The sequence below is a fragment of the Centrocercus urophasianus genome, unplaced genomic scaffold (genome assembly GCF_019232065.1).
Source record: "Centrocercus urophasianus isolate 14NV4802_14NV808 unplaced genomic scaffold, USGS_Curo_1.0 seq_10, whole genome shotgun sequence".
Classification (NCBI taxonomy): Eukaryota; Metazoa; Chordata; class Aves; order Galliformes; family Phasianidae; genus Centrocercus; species Centrocercus urophasianus.
In genome coordinates, this window is record NW_024884142.1 from 49,217,860 (window position 1) to 49,234,177 (window position 16,318).

The 16,318-nt window shown below is 39.3% G+C and overlaps 1 protein-coding gene across 1 annotated transcript; it reads right to left on the reverse strand.

Annotated features, from left to right (window-relative positions):
* Positions 1–2,706: 2,706 nt before the first annotated feature.
* MTFR2 (mitochondrial fission regulator 2) lies at positions 2,707–13,561 on the reverse strand. The gene is made up of 7 exons (XM_042815513.1): positions 13,202–13,561; positions 12,729–12,833; positions 12,378–12,502; positions 8,456–8,673; positions 7,008–7,308; positions 4,489–4,675; positions 2,707–3,730 (listed from the first exon to the last, which is right to left on the reverse strand). The coding sequence occupies exons 1-7, from the start codon at positions 13,559–13,561 to the stop codon at positions 3,632–3,634; spliced, it is 1,395 nt and encodes a 464-aa protein (XP_042671447.1). The 3' UTR covers positions 2,707–3,631.
* Between the last annotated feature and the right edge of the window lie 2,757 nt (positions 13,562–16,318).

Sequence of the window (16,318 nt, forward strand, 5' to 3'; positions counted from 1 at the left end):
ATAAATCTTTTAATTACCACTTAGGGTCTATGAAGATGATTATGAAAGTTCTCCTTAGATGAATTTTGAAAACATATAATTAATGCCTAGACTTACGCTTCAAAAGCTTCAAGTATTTTCTGTATCTGGCAATAATTTTCCTAAACAAGGGGAAAGGATGAGTTGTAGGCTGACACGTGAGCAGGAATGGAAGATGGTAGGCACTAACACTGGGAAAAAGAAAATACAAAACAAGATTAAAAAAAATACATGCATGTGAAAAACTGCATAGTTTTATAGTCTTGGGCCTTGTCAGCTTTCCATTTTAGAGGGTTGTCATTAAAACTTTAAGAGAACCAGCAAGCCTTCGTGGCTGTATTGAAGTACTAAACATATTTCAGTTTACATCAGTTCTTCTCAAAAACCTTAGCACAGTTGTCAAGACGTTCCACTGAAGTTAGTTGATCTTGTATAAAGGGTAGCTTATTCTAATTGTGATTTTGTGAAAAGTTACTAATAGGCTATTTTGAACAATGCTTCTTTTAATAACAAATTCAGTTACAAAAGGAATGTGCTTCTTGTAAAATCTCAATATTTAAGCAAGTAAAACAAAGCTTTTTTTCATTAATAGCATTTAAACTATACATAAGACTGTACATAATAGTACACTCTCCATGCCAAACTGTATAGTATCATAAATGTACATGCCTTAGAGAAAAAAATATAAACTATAAATATGAAGAATAATGTTGTTCAGAAGAAAAAGAGCTGTATTTTCTCCCTAAGAGTTTTTAAAATAAGGTTTTACATCTTAAAACATCTCTTTAATTGCAAGTTACTAAATCAAATCCTGCCGCTAACCTAGCATAAGAAGAATGTCAAATTTTCGTGTATTTTCCTCATCCCACAGGGATATTGCCCATGTTGCTCACCAGAAAACTTCAGTAAAGCTTAGCTTTTCCTATTTGCTGTTTAGAGAAGTGATGGCATTCTGTTAAGTATTAGAACCAATTCTGCAAACTACTCAAATTTCATACAAGCATGCTTTAAATAATCACACACATAATTCATAGATCACTATGGTAAACCCAGAAGGTAATACAGATGTGGCTGAAGCCTGCTGGAACATTCTCCTGAGTCTTCTCACCTACTCCTGAGAATATAGGAGTTGTATTGCCACTGAGCAAATAAAGGTTTTTCATAGGTCAATAGGGCACAGATTCTTCTTACAGAAAATTGAGTTGCTTCAAAGCTGTTGATACAGATGTTCCAGTAAAAGAAAATAAGACAACAAAGCTAAATCTCACTAATTCTGAAAGGGAAAAAAAATCTCCTCTGCAACTGGGGCTAACGTTTTCATTTTAGACTGTGACATCCAACATTTTGCAACTTCTTACTACTGAAAACTGTCAAAAGTTATTAGATGCCTCCCCCAGAGTTCTCAAGGTATATCACAGTTCCTTGCCTTATCTAATTCACTGGAACAAGAAACAAAATCTGTTCACATGTGAAATTGTTACATTGCTGGAAAGAAAAACAAAACAAAACACAAGGCCCATGACTTTTCTCCCACCTCCAAGTAAGCAAATCAACTATAAAAACTATTATAGCATTATAGCAAAATTCACAGTACACTGACCTAAAAATCACAGCTAGTACCTAGTAGTCTGGAGAGCCAAACAGCTCACTAATATTTGTAGATGTTTCTGAAGTCTGAAACTAGATGGCTGTTTAAGAGAAATTGTGGAGAAAAGTCTTTTCTAAAACAAGGAGAATCCATTTTCAAATCCAAACTTCCAACTGGGAACTGCTCTTGACCAGACAAAATCTGAAGAAAACAGAAGCAGCTCAGAGTCCAAAACAGTATTTCTTCCTAAAAAGAGAAAAAACTGCTGACCACAGAACGCAATAGAACTAGAAGACTGTTATAGCCAAAGCTTCCCAATTAACTCAGTTTCTCACTGAAGGAATTCCACGTCCACATTTGTCAGTCTCAACAGAACATTCATAAATCCAGAGATCCCCTGGATCTATGAATGCTAACATAACAAAAAAGGGTAACTTGCTCAGTAACTGAAGTGTGAAGTGGTGAAGCAAAAGAGATCTCTTTCATGTCTCTTTCATAAGCTTTACACATAACAGAACCAACTTGTTCTCATGTTTTCTTCTGCAGGCACTCATGGATTTCTTTCACTGCTGCTCCCTACTTTATCAGAGCAGCAGACAAAAGACAACTAGAACTTTGATAGCAGAGGTAAAGTTTACTAAGCAGAGGGCCAAGCTGCTTGTTCTGTGTGGATTTCATAGTAAGTTATGTAGAGAATGTAGCAAATACATATTTTAGAAGCAAAAAGAAAGGGAATGTCTGGCTGCTACGGACTGTGAAAGAAATGAGACAGTGTGATGAAGTTCAACAGTTAGTAAAAATCAGGAAAAAACATCTTGAAAACATTATTTAAGAAACAAATAGTTCCATAAGCTCTAATTTTAGTCAAAATATTAACTTCTGAAATTAAAACCGAAGTATGGAATTTGAACAGCAAATTCTAACTACTCAGCAGATCAGACTGGCCAGTAACAGGGAATCCAAATGGCACTGTACTCTGTGCAGGTGGGTAAGAAAATAGAAGATGCACAAGGACATACAATGCATACAGTTCACAGTTCAATTGATATAAGGTTCTTCTAATAATCCAGATGCATAAAACCAAAAGATTAAGCAAAGGCAGCTATTTCAAACAGTAGATCACAATAAATCTGTAAATTAGGAACTCCCAGTATTCTGGCAAGAAAAGTGTCAGCACTCTTTAAAGTAATTTTAGATGATACAACCTAAGAAGTTGTCTAATACGGTCAGCTCTTAAGACAGAGGACAAGAAGACAAAACAGCCTGCAAGACAGAAATGTCACTACTACACACATACACGATACAAAGGAAATTTTATTGTATGCACTCTGAACAAAGACTTCATACAGAGAAGCCAGTGACAGAAATAACACAGGGTTTATTTATACACAGAAGTTAGACTACACGTTAGCATATCCCTCTAAAAAAGTCCTTTTTTTTTGTGAAGACAACTCCCTCATATTACAAGCATCTAACAGGCAGCCTGCAGTGTACTTAGAATAAGACAAAGCTTCACAAATAAAAGTTTCTCCACAGATGCAAAATAAACTGAAATATTATTTGCATATGAAATATGGAGCTGTATTAACAAACTGCAAAGAAAACCAGAGGAAACCATACTACAGTGTTAGCTACCATCAGCTGTATAGAATCAGCTATATATAATACACTCCAATCAAAAGTTTACACTGTTTCATTATTTACACTCAGGTGCAGAGACAGCACACACCACAGCTGCCACACCAATAATTACATTTCTTTCACACATTTATTTCCTTTATTTCCCAGATTTAAGACACAACGTCCCACAACAGCAAGATACTTTTTTTGGTTGTGTGCTTCTTAGAAAGCATCAGATTCACAAGTTCAGCTGCTGGGAAACTAAGAGGCAATTTCACATGCCTACAATCCCAAACTTCAACAGCATAAGACAGAGACGTTCTAGAACACATTACAGCCGTTTCACAAAGCAGCACTGCCACTTACACACAGTACCAAGTTTCAGCAGAAGTCTCCCTCCATCAGTTAAATATGAGGTCTCACTTTCCACACTGATACTTGTTTAACTTTGTCAGTTCTTACAAGGCTAGAATTTGCACTTGTCTTCAGGCTGCAACGTCCAATCTAGGAAAAACAGGGGCAGCATTAGGTAAAACTGTACCAAAGACAACCAAATGAGAAGACGTTTACAATAAAGACAGTTTAAAAATGTTCTGTACTCCTAACCTAGGAAAATAAGATAGTAAACCTGTGAAATTACTTCAAGCGCATTTATTCTTCAGAACACTCATGGGTGAACAATTAGAATAAGCATATTCATCATACTAATCTTGCAGTTAAGCCTCTACTTTAACCAAAAGAGCCCGTCTTTCTTTATCTACATGCTAGCACTGCAGTCGCTCTTCCACGGCTTTAAAAATTCAGCTGCTACATCTGGAGCAACAGGTGATCCATAAATAACCTCTTCCTGGATCTCACTTCTGTCTTCCCATCTAGAATCAGGTATGCTAGCCATGCAATGCAGTGGTGTACAATATAAGCCTGGCTGTTTTGTTTAAACAAGTTTCTAGCTGTCTGTATTTTTTCACGTGCTCTGCAACAACATTCAGAATCTTTACTGAGAAAAAAGATGCAGCATTTGTAGAAATGATGCTACCACAAGAGAACCACAAGAGAAATGCTAAACCCAAATCTTTCATTTTCATCTTTGAATACATAGCAAGTTTAGGCAGACCTCTTGTAAAATTAGTTAATTAATAGGCTTACTAAATACACAGTTTCTACACACGAATAACTACTAATTACCATCAAGCAAATGTCCATACCTCAGTAAGCCACATGCTACATCTTTCAAGATATGAAAAACGTATATAAAAACATACCACTGGGATTTCTGGACTGGAAAATGGGGAGCTATCGAAAGATCTGTTTTCTTTGTCCAGTGAATCATCCTCATCTTCATACTTATGTGCAAATTTCTGTTTTAGTGCATGAGTTAGTAGAGCAACTGGATCCCAATCTGAGCTTCTCCTTTTTTTTGGTTTAGACACAGGAGTACCTCCAGGTGACCTATAAAGAAAATGTATTATTACCTGCCCATAATTATGTGCTTAGCTATCTAAAATCCCAAGACACGACTTTCATATACTCCCTGTCCTATCCTAGGTCACACAAATAATGCTGCTCACATTGTTTTCAGCAATTCACCAAATAAGACTACTAACATTACACTTAGGAACTTGTCAGCCAGACTGTTAGCTCAAAAATGCTGCTCCTTAAAGAAAAGGGGCAGTAAATCAAGTGGCAAGGTAATGGATTAAAAGAAAAAAATAAAAGTATGGTTTTTATAACAGGCTACATTTCAGAGCTATTTTTAAGCATATTAGTGGAAAATGCCTCGTATGTTGAAAAAAGTTACGAAATATTTTGATATAAACTTCAGTAAGAAGTACAGAGAAAAAAGAGAGAACTTATACAATTTCTCAGAGCAATCGTATTTAAAGAAAAACACCACCTCCTTTAAGTAAATATGCATCCAGATGAAAATAAAGTCCCATTTATAAACCACACTTGAACTCACTTCAAGCATTACCACTCCCACCAGGGAGGTGGTGGAGTCACTGACCCAGGAGGTGCTCAAGAAACATTTAGATGTTGCATTGAGGGACATGGTTTAGTGAAAAATATTGGTGACAGGTGGATGGTTGGACTGGATGATCTTAGAGGTCACTTCCAGCCTTGGTGATTCTATGATTACCTAAGGAAATTTATCAAATTTGGCACAAAGGCTTATAAGAGATTTTCCATATAAGCGAGCACCTAAGCATCCAAACACGAAATGTTTATAGTCAAAAATTAGACAAGTTGTTCTCATCAAATCCAAAATTGAAAGATGGCAAAAAGACACCAGATCTAAAGAGCACCTAGCACCCCAGTGTCAACATAAATATGGAAATTAGTGACTAGTTCAATAAATTAAGTCATAAGAAGCCATGCTAACTACTGAGATATTTGAAACAAATCTATAACTCACACTTTTGCCTAGTGAAGCGCTATTTCACAGAATCACAGAATTGTAGGGGTTGGAAGGGACCTCTAGAGAACAATTATTTCCAGATAAATGAATTGTTCCTAAAGCACACTGACAGCAATGAGCTCAAACTCTGACAGTTACAGACGATGTGATTTAACATGAAACATGGAAGGACAGATTTAACCCTTCATATACAATCAAGTTGTTGGAGCACTTGCCCACTGCGTAAGGTGGTGCTCAGGTGGTAGAAGCAGGGACCCCTCAAGTTCTGGAGAACAAAGGCCTTCTCTTCCCTCTAAACTGCTGCCAGGTTGCTGCCTGACAGGCTGGACAACAACGTAAGCCCAAAGGTAGGAGGAAGGACCGCAGATATAAATTTCTTGTTAAGTTCTATCTCCAGAATTCAAGTAGATGCCTAAATCCAGGAGCACTTCAGATACACAACTATCAGTTCCTCTATGCCTCTGCTCAACATGATGATCATTCAAACTGTAATTATAAACATTTCACTTCTCACTTTCTTCCTTCGTGCTATGTGAAATTATATAGAAGAAAACAAGGGCTGCCCTGAACGTAATTGCCTCCTATTTTATGCAACCGGCCCACAGTGGGGATTGCTGGCAGTATGGCAATAGAGCTTGAACTTTACTGCCAATATTCTCTTATTCATTAGATACCCTATTGTTCTTGCATACCATTATTTTTAAACTCCAGAAGTTCAGAAAAGACATCCAACAACCTTTATCACATCTAACAAAGCAGACCAACACTGACACAAAGACACGTTACAAGCTTTAGTAAACAAATTTTGTAACCTGTCAACAGAGCTTAAAATCAAAATAGTAGACCATGAAAAGTATTATAACACAACTGCACTATTTAAATTCATGAAGCATCTTCAGTAAGTCACAGAATGCATTTAACAGTTCAAAGGAAAGAGAATATTTTGGTTAAGTTAGTTCCCAGTGTTTCCCAAAAGATATGTCCTTTCACAGTGAGTGTAAAAAGTTTACTCTTCAAAGCACTTTCCAGAAACCTGTATGCAACTTTGTAAGTTATTTTCAAATAGACTCAGTCTTGAAATAAAAGACACCCACACACCAAAAATCAAACAACCTGAGATTTCTATTCTAACTCAGGACAGTAGTTTTAAAAATTGTGATGTTCAGCATTTTTAAATTGATCTAAAAGCCGCACCATAAGTATCTCACACGTTAGTCCAAGAACTCAAACATTATAAACTTCAGTTTGTCAGTAATAGCTGCTTGTTAAATTGATGTTTCATCGTGGTGTTCTCTGCTGCTGTTTTAACTGCTGTGATGACTGCACAGCCTTGGATAATTCAGGCACGCATTCAGTTGAACCTACCTTTCAATAGCACGCAACTGAACTTTGTTTAGATCTTTCAAAACATCCATCATGCTAGGAATGTTCTTCATCCTCTGGGGATCAGCACTATCACCCGTAGTTGAAGCACTGTTTCTTGCAGCACGACGCTGTTTTATAAGTTCAATTGCTGAATTACTAGCATCAACACCAGATGGTGCAGCAGAAGGAAGTGGGGGAGGAGAAGGAATTGCAAAGTGATTGTGAGAGACAGACAATGGCGTAGAAGTCATGGTTGGCACTGGGTAAGATCCATCTGGAATGCTGAATGTTCTAAAGGGTTCTGAATGCAGTCATAAAAGAAAGAGGGATTTTATTTTTAACACTCAGTAGTACCTTAGCAATTAACATTAAACCCGAGTCATCCTAGACATTGCTTAAGTCCAGATAAGACGACCCACCCTCTCATAGCACTTCCTTACACAACTCATGCATCATACCACAGAAAAAAATAAGTGACAAGATCAATTTTGGTTTTAAACACATAGATTAAGCATACATGAAATAACAGTACTGAGGTGGTTTAGGCTGCTCCAATTTTCTCCATTTATATCTTTGATCTTTGCACTAGATTAATCAGGAACCTGAAGCAGAAAGCACCCTGCAGCTACATACAGTTCATTCTCAATGGTCCGAAGGTTACAATAAACCAAATGAAGCACCAGCAAAGAAAACTACAAAACACATAAAACAGATTACAAAACTGTATGCAGAGCACTAAGGAGAAGTGTCAGCAGAGCTAAGCTGAAAGATAGGAGGCCTCAGAACTGTTTAAGTTCACTCGGCACAGTACTCACTACACAAATGTAAACACATCAGTCCCAATGCTTTGACAGCCACAGTGGAGTTAGTGTACAAGGAAAGCAGGATCTCAAATCATTTAAGGGAAAAATCAGAAGACTGAAGCTCGGACCAGAGACGAACTATCTTTGATGCTCCAAAGGTGGTTACATACCTACTTGGAGCACCTGTTTATCTTAAATCCTGAACCTGACTTCCTCAGAATGTTTTTAACCATTTGATGATTTGATAACTTGTCAGAAGCTGTATGTATCTCTAAAGTTAAAATTATTATTTTTTAAACAGTAACTGGTGGTTTATTACTAGTGCTGTTACAAAATTCCTTCACAAACATGAAAATGAATATAGACATCACATAGGATCAACTGCATTTGAAATTGGCAAGCAAGCCACAAAAAGTCAAAGGGTGAAGAGGCTGGGGGAGAAAATTTTTTTAAAAGTAATAAACAAACAAGCCACAGCAGCAACACAACCATCACAAAACAAATACTACATTCATAAATGTTGTTGGTGCAAGTAACTTCAGGTGAAGAAATTAGAGCTGTTCTATATCAATCTCAGAGGCATGGCAATCCATGAAGAAGACTCCTAAGGTAGAAAAAAAAAAAAAAACAAACAGAAAGGCTTACGTGCTGGTATGCTTCCCAATGTCTGTGCTGCAACAATTGCGGCGATCTGAGTACGAAGAAAAGTTAGCTCTTCTTCGAGCGCAGAAATTTTCTGGAGTGCTGCTTGATCAACAAGACTGTCTTTTCGTGTACTGGTTTTTGAAATACTTGGTATGGAATCTATAGATGGATGTAAGTCACGATAAGCTGTACTTTTTTCTTTTCTCCATAATTCAGTCCTAGAAAGGAATAAAAGACAGTTTAAAAGGTTCAGCCAGCAAAAGAAATCTCAAGACTACACATCTGTCCAAGCAAGTTATTACCATTCTGCAAGACCTAAAATTTGCAAACTATTTAAGAAAACAAAAAGCTGAAATAACTTAAACAGTATTTTAAATTTCCATCAGTTAAAGTAAGATACAAATCCTTGAACAGTCATAATCAAAATAGATTGTTTACTTGGGGATAAATTAAACGAGGCTGCAGTGCAGGACTGAGCTGCTACTACTCCATGACTGTGGTGCCTCTCCCTTTTCCCTGCATGAAACAACAGATACAGAAGGCAGGGAGAGTCAGCAATAATCTCTTCAAATTACTTCACACATTTTAGTCATTTATCAAACTCTGCAAGATGAACACTGTAAGCAGCAAAGAACCTGTAATCTTTCAGAAAGTACAATAGAGGATAATTATAAATTTTAATACTTGCCAAATAAGAACCTTATCTTTTATAAGCTGTATATGTAACACAAATGCATTAGAGAATTGTGCTACAGCTCTTGTGTTTCAACTTTAAAAGTTATTTCAAGTCAGGCCCTGCAGAAATAACTTTAAATACAGAATGAGCGTAAACTCAAACTAACAGCATTCAAACTAACTCAAACTAACAGAATTCATTCAATATTCACTGAAACAAAAACAGACCATTCTCCTTACATCCATTATCCTTTTACTTAAAACCACACCTGCAACATTATTTTCTTATTTGTGAAAATGTTGTTTTTCATACTAGGTCAGAAGGAAGAGATATGCATTGCACCTGACCTTGAAAAACATCCCAGAGCCAGGAGAGAAGGAGGAAGAACAGAAACAACAGAAAAATGAAGTGTGTTGGATCTGAGTTAGAAGAGCTAAAGAGCAGCACAAGCAAAGATAAAACAGGACACACAGTTCCTTTTCACAATACTCTTACTCTTTTAGTACTTTGCAAGTGCTTCAAAACAACTTTGGTAGTTCAACGGTAACAGATGAAGGACCCAAAGATGAAAAACAAAAAAAAAAAATCACAACTTCTGTAGTATAAAGTGTCATTTCAATTTATTAGCATCTTGAAATTTCAATACCAGCAAGCAGTAAACTAAGATAACAGAAAAACAGATGTCAGAAAAGCAGTATAAAGCTCAATTACACTCTAGAACGTAGAGATGGATACAGAAGTATCCACATTTAAATCTTGCTTCTGACTTCTCCTCTGGCTTTGAACATATCCTATATAAGGAACAATAAGCCAACTTCCTATTTTTTTCTCTAGAGGGGTAGAGAAGGGATGGGGGGAAGACTTGTATACCATCTGTCTGCAAATTTCAGAATAATCCGTCATCTTACAGTACTTACATTTTCTCAATGTACAAAATTTCCTTCAGCATGTTATTAAAGAACTGCATAGGTGATATTCAAGGTAAATTTTTAAAATAAAGAAACACAAAGACTACGGAGCTGTAGTTGGTGTTTGCAGGAAAAACAATGCCAAAGCTCATCCAGAGTTAAAACTGTTCAGCGATGTCTCAGCAAAAAAAGACTTCTTCAAGTATGTTAAAGGCAAGAGGAGGACTAATGAAAATATTGGACAGCTACTGGATGAAGCCAGATGTTTGACAGAGATTATGAAAAGGCCAATATTAATGATAGACCTTGTGTTGCCCAGTCCTACGAGCTGGAAGACCATGACTGCAAATTTCCATTTGTTGACACAAAATTTTAAGGAACCAGTTATATCAGTTAAATGCTTTTAAGCCCATTGAGTTTGGTGGGATTCAGCCAAAAGTATTGAGGAAGTTAGGAGATGTACTAGCTGGGCCCCCCTATCAGCAACCTTGGGAATACAGGGACTTCTCTACTGACAGGCATCAAGATAACTACACCTCAATTCACAAGAAAGGCACAAAAGACAACCTTGGAAATTACAGACATGTCAATTTAACTTCAGTGCTTGCAGAAATTTTGGAGATTATCCCAGCACCACTGAAAGACACTTAAAAGATAATGTAACAATCTGGCCCAGCCAATAGGGGTCCACAAAGGAAAAGTCCTGTCTCACTAATTTGATATCCTTCTACAACATCACCTCCCTAAGTAGAAGAGGAGAAGGCAGTGGATTTAATTTTCCTAGATCTTAGTGAGACTGTTGATATTGCTCCACAGTAGTATTCTGTACAAATCATCCAACAGTGAGATGAACAGGTACACAATACACTGGGTGAAGAACTGCCTGAACTATAGGCCTCAGAGAGTTGCAATCAATGGGAATACACCTAGCTGGCAGCCAGTCACTTTTGCCATTCTCCACGGTTCAATTTTGAGGCCAGCTCTATTCAATGTATTTTTCAGTCATCTGGATACAGGAGTTTAACGCATCTTTAGTGAACTTGTTGATGATACTGAAGGAGGAGGTGCTGTTCACTTTCTTAAGGGATGAGAAGTATGGCTGAGGTATCTATACAAACTGAGCAATCATCAGTAGCACAAAACTTAAAAAGAACAAATACCAGATTCCTCAGCTGAGATAATGTCAGACAGATATATGTATACTGGGAGAGCTGGCTGGAGAGCTACAGAGCAGAAACGGACCTGGGATGCTGGTGACAGCAGGCTCTACACAAGCCAGCAGACAAGAGGGCAAACAACATTTTGGGATGCATTAAACACAACACAACCAGCCGGTCAAGAGAGGTGATTCTCCCTCCATATTTCAGTAGTAGAGCAGCCTCACCTGGAACATTGTGTGCAGCTCTGGGCTCCACAATTTAAAAAGGTATATTAAGGCCCTTGAAAGTATCCAGAGGAAGGCAACAAAGCTGAACAGAGGGGGGGAAGACATGTCTGGTGAGGAGAGGCTGAGGGCACTGGGTTTGTTAAGACTGCAGAAACAGAGTTTAGGGGAGACCTTATTGATCGTTACAACTTTACAAAGAGAGAAAGCTGAGAGAAAGGTCCAAATCTTTCACCCTGGTATCAGTGATGGGACACATGGCAACAGCTAAAAAAAGTGTCATTGGAGGTTCAGACTAGCCATTAGGGAAGTCCTCATTACCAAGAGAGTAGTTTTGCACTGGAAGAGGCTTCCTAGAGAGGCAATCAATGCTCTGTGTCTGTTCGTGTTTAGAGGGCATTTGGATAATGCTCTTAATGATATGTTTTAACTTCTAGTCAGTCCTGAAGTAGTCTTACAGCTGGAGTTAGTGATTTTTATAGATCCCTTTCAACTGAAACAATTCTACATCCTTCAGTCCGTTAAAGTAACAAACTTCACACATGCAGCACTGTAGCAATTAGATTCAAAGGAGGCATTTAAATATTTTTTCTGCATTTTCTCCTATATAATGTTTATCAAAATATTTGTGAACTAAGATATCAATAAGAAACACTTTATGCTTTGTTGCAACATTTTTTTCTCAAACTTCTGCCCCTACAAAATACTTCTTGAGTAAAAATGTGAGTTAAAAACACCACTAATTTATCTGATATGCCATTAAAAGGAAAGGCAGTACTCAGCATTAGAAATCTTCCAGATAAAAATATTCTACACAGGAAGAAATTCTGGATAAAAAGTTTGCAGGCTTGGTTTAACTGGAACACTGAGAAAGCTTGGAAACAAGATGACAAGAAAAAAGCCAAACATTTACACTATTACTCCTTTCTATGCATATATTTTACTTCCACTTACCTAAATCTAGCAAATGGTTGTCCTTCCTCATGTGCTACCCATAGGACATCAGCAAGTGATGGAGCTACAGGTATTGGAACCATGCTTTGTTCATCATGATCCAATGGACTCAGGTGGTGAACAAACTAAGACAAAAATATGCATAGAAAAACTGGACTTAGTGCACACCAAAAATTTTGCCTCAGCAAAAAATTTTTAAATAGCTTTAAATAGTAAGCATGTTGAGAAAGTGAGCTTAAGGGATGCGAAGTATCAGTTAAGCTTACTAAAAAGATCAAGAAAGCTATCACTGCCTTTAGGAATTAGAAGATGTAAGCAGTTGAAGCTTATTTATAACCATAAATTGCTTACTTGAAAATAAGGTCTTGGGTAGGGCTCTAAGGAAAGAATTGTCCCAAGTCTACGAACAACACTTCGAGTAGATCCATATTCCTTTCTCTGGCAAACAGATATGACCTAAAAACGAGAACACCTTATAATAGAGGGACCAAAATTGAAGCCCATTGTTTTTATATTAAAGGATATTAAAAGGTGCAATATTCTATGCGATTAAGGGCAATGCAGTCAGGTTAAGGCAACCTTCCCACACCTCAAGCTGAAGGTTCTAGAGGGTTTAGCAGCCTGCTTCCAAAACCACACGCAGACAGCCTGACCCAGCACGTATGGGAAGCACAAAGGCCATCGAGGAACGCGGCAGGTACATCGCATCACTAGCAGGATTCTGAGCTACTGAATGAAAAACAGCGCATTTTTGAGCAACCAGACGCATCTACGCGGCTCTCAAGAAAACCTCCCAGTAAAGAAGCAACACTGGCGTACCGTACCTTGGCCTGGTACCTCCGTAACGCCGCACACAGCTGCTGGACGCTCCCTCCCGACAGGATCACGGAGGAGAGGCGCGCTCCGACCGCACGGCTTCCGCCCAGCACGCGGGTTTCCAGGAAGGCGGCCTGTCGGCGAAGCACCGAATGCAGACAGGAGAACCAGGGAACGGCCCAAGCTCCCAGGCAGCTCCGCACCAACGGAGCGGACCCCCCGGGACACGCAGCGGTGCCTCCCGCCGGCACGCGCCCTCCGTCCCCCACCCGGGGCAGCGCTCCCCCTCCTCGCCCAGCTCTCACCTGCTCGGGCGGCCAGCCCAGATACTCCAGCAGGCGCCGCAGGAGGTGCAGCAGCAGCACCATGGCGGCACCGCGAGGCGCAGGGGGCCCCGGCCGGCACCCCGCGTGCCTCGAGCCCCGGCTGGCGGCACCTATCAGCGAACGGGGGCGGGACGGAAAAGAAGTCTCGCCAATAGAGAGATTGCATCGCTCAGCACAGCCGATGGAGGGCCGGGGGCGGGCCGCTCCCGCGGGGCGCGTCGGGAGGGGGCAGTTTGAATGCCGCCGGCACGGCGGTTGGAGCCTGCCGCAGCTGCCATCGTTTGCGCCTCGAACGGCCACCGCGGCGGCCAAGGAGGAACCGCCTCCGCCGGCAGAAGCCTGTCCGGGGCGTACGGCTGGTGGGCAGCGAGCCGCGTCTGCCTTAGCTGTGGGAGGACGGGGCCTGAAGGAGGGTCTTAACATCCTCCGTGGACATCGCACCTGTGCGCAAAGCCTCCAGCTTGCTTTGTATCTCTAATCCCTGCTCCTGAAGGCAGGCAAGCAGCATCCAACACATAAGAGAACAACGTGAATGCTTGTCTTCTTGCGTGCTCAAGTGAAACAGGGAATAACAACTTCAAAAAGTCTCTATTAATGCCTTCCTATGATGATATCAACAGAAAGTCACTTTACGTTAAATATTAATTTCAGGATAGTTGAGGTAAGTTGCTTTCTTTGGCCAACATAAAACAATGTAGTCTCTCTCCCAGGACCCAAAGGAAGTGAAAAGCACAAAAAGGACTGTCCTCACTCCGGAACATCACGCATTCAGCTCCTTAGGTAATCAAGCAATAGTCCTCAAACTTTTAAGCTTCCATGAGAGGTCCTTTCAACTAAACCACAGTCCGAAAACACAGTAAGTAACTCAGTACAGCAAAGTAATGTAGGGGATTTTATGAGTGAAGGAACGTGGAGTGTATGCAATAACAGTACACTGTACTCATGAACCAAAGAAACTCCTCACAGCAGCAGGACTTGACTGGGCGACAGCTGTTCAGCTGGTAAGCACTAGTACAGGGAGTATGCCACATCCATACATACCAGCTGCATTCTACTGGGAAAAACTAATGCACTCCAGTTGGGAAGAGTCTCCAGCACAGTAATACCTATGCCACCCTGAAGAAGTGTCCAATTAACTACATTTGCCCATTAATTTTAACTGTTGAAAAAGCCTGCAGTTTTCTCACTGGGCAGCTGAAATAATGAGTCAGAGAAATAAACTACATTTTAGGTTTGCATGCAGTTGATCTTTCGATTTCTTCAAAGAACTACAGCAAGGTAGGTTTCAAGAAAGGACATGTGATATTATCACAACAGACAAAACTGGACTGCTAAAAGTTAGTACAATATGCAAAGCTTTTTTTTTATTAATCTGACCAAGATCTGAGCAGCACTGTCTCGTTACTTCAAACCAGAACTTGAGCAACAGAAGAACCATGGAAATTTTTCTCCAGCTGTGTAGTTATTGCTATATTTGTTCAGAATTCTAACTGTCAAAGAGCAGCTTGCACTGTTGTCAATAACACTAGCTTCAAAGTTGTCAAAAAGTTGAGATAAATTGCTAATCACAGGGGCATCATCTTTATTCATGTTTACAGGTATGTCTCAGTAACAGCTCCTAAGTGCAAACCTATCCTGCAACACTTGGGTGGAATGCAACTGCTATATAGCCTTCTCATGCAGTTACTCTTGTGGCTATTATTCGTAACTCGTAATATGGACTGATCTTGAGACAAAATACCAACTTATAAGTCCTATTTCTGCTGTATTTAGAAAACTGTACAACAGCGTTTGCCTTCAGAAAATACATCCACCCATTGCTCTGTCATCTCCTTACCAAAGGAGGGAATATGTCCACAGAGCTGGAAAAAGGCAGGTATCTCAAATATAACTGCACAAGGGAGGTGGTTTTAGCTTAACTGCATCATCATCAATAACTGCTTCGGTTTCCCAGGTTTCAGCAGGAAAGTGGTACTTGCTAACTTGAATCATTTATTTCTATGCAATTCTAAAGAGCACAGATGTGACCTGCTTCATCTACTTACCAAAGGATTTCATGAAAGGATAGCTTTAATAAATGAGGAGTGATGTGGGGCTTACAAACTGATGCTTTTGGAGGCAAATGAAAGCTACAGAGCGAGAATTCTTCTGCATACTCACTAAGTGCCAACACAGCAAAGCTAACGCAGGAAAGGTTTCACTGTTATGCAGGTGTTTGTTTTTACTGTTATGCTACTGATTGTTTCTGGAAAGTAAATACTTCTGAATTGAGAAAATGAACAACTGCATAACGTCTAGACCAGCAACATAGTTGCTACAGTTTAATTTTCCTATAAAAATGAATTTGATTGAATTTGAAATGATTTCCTCTGAACGGTGTACCTTGAAGAGATAAAGGAGATTCATGAGCTCTTTTACTGCCGGAGAGCAATAAGTTAAAATGAATTACTTAATTCAAAGTGTAATTGAACATCTGATACAGGAAGGAAGCTTGAACCTTTCTTCTCCTACCCAGGATCTGTCAATGACAGTCTTTAGCTTTCAGCAAGAGAAATACAGAATGCACTAAATACTTCCAGTTTACCAGTCACACAACTATTTCAGCAGATCTGAGAACTTCAAACTACGTTGTCCTTATTAATTCCAACACAACTGTGAAAATTCACTATTCAATATATTGAAGGACTAGATAGTATGGTAAATGCTTAATTGTATAGTCAAGAAGAAGTCTGAGCCCAATTTAGTTTCTACTTCTTACAGATCTTTGAAGGAGTGCAACTTGCATCTTGGATTATCTGG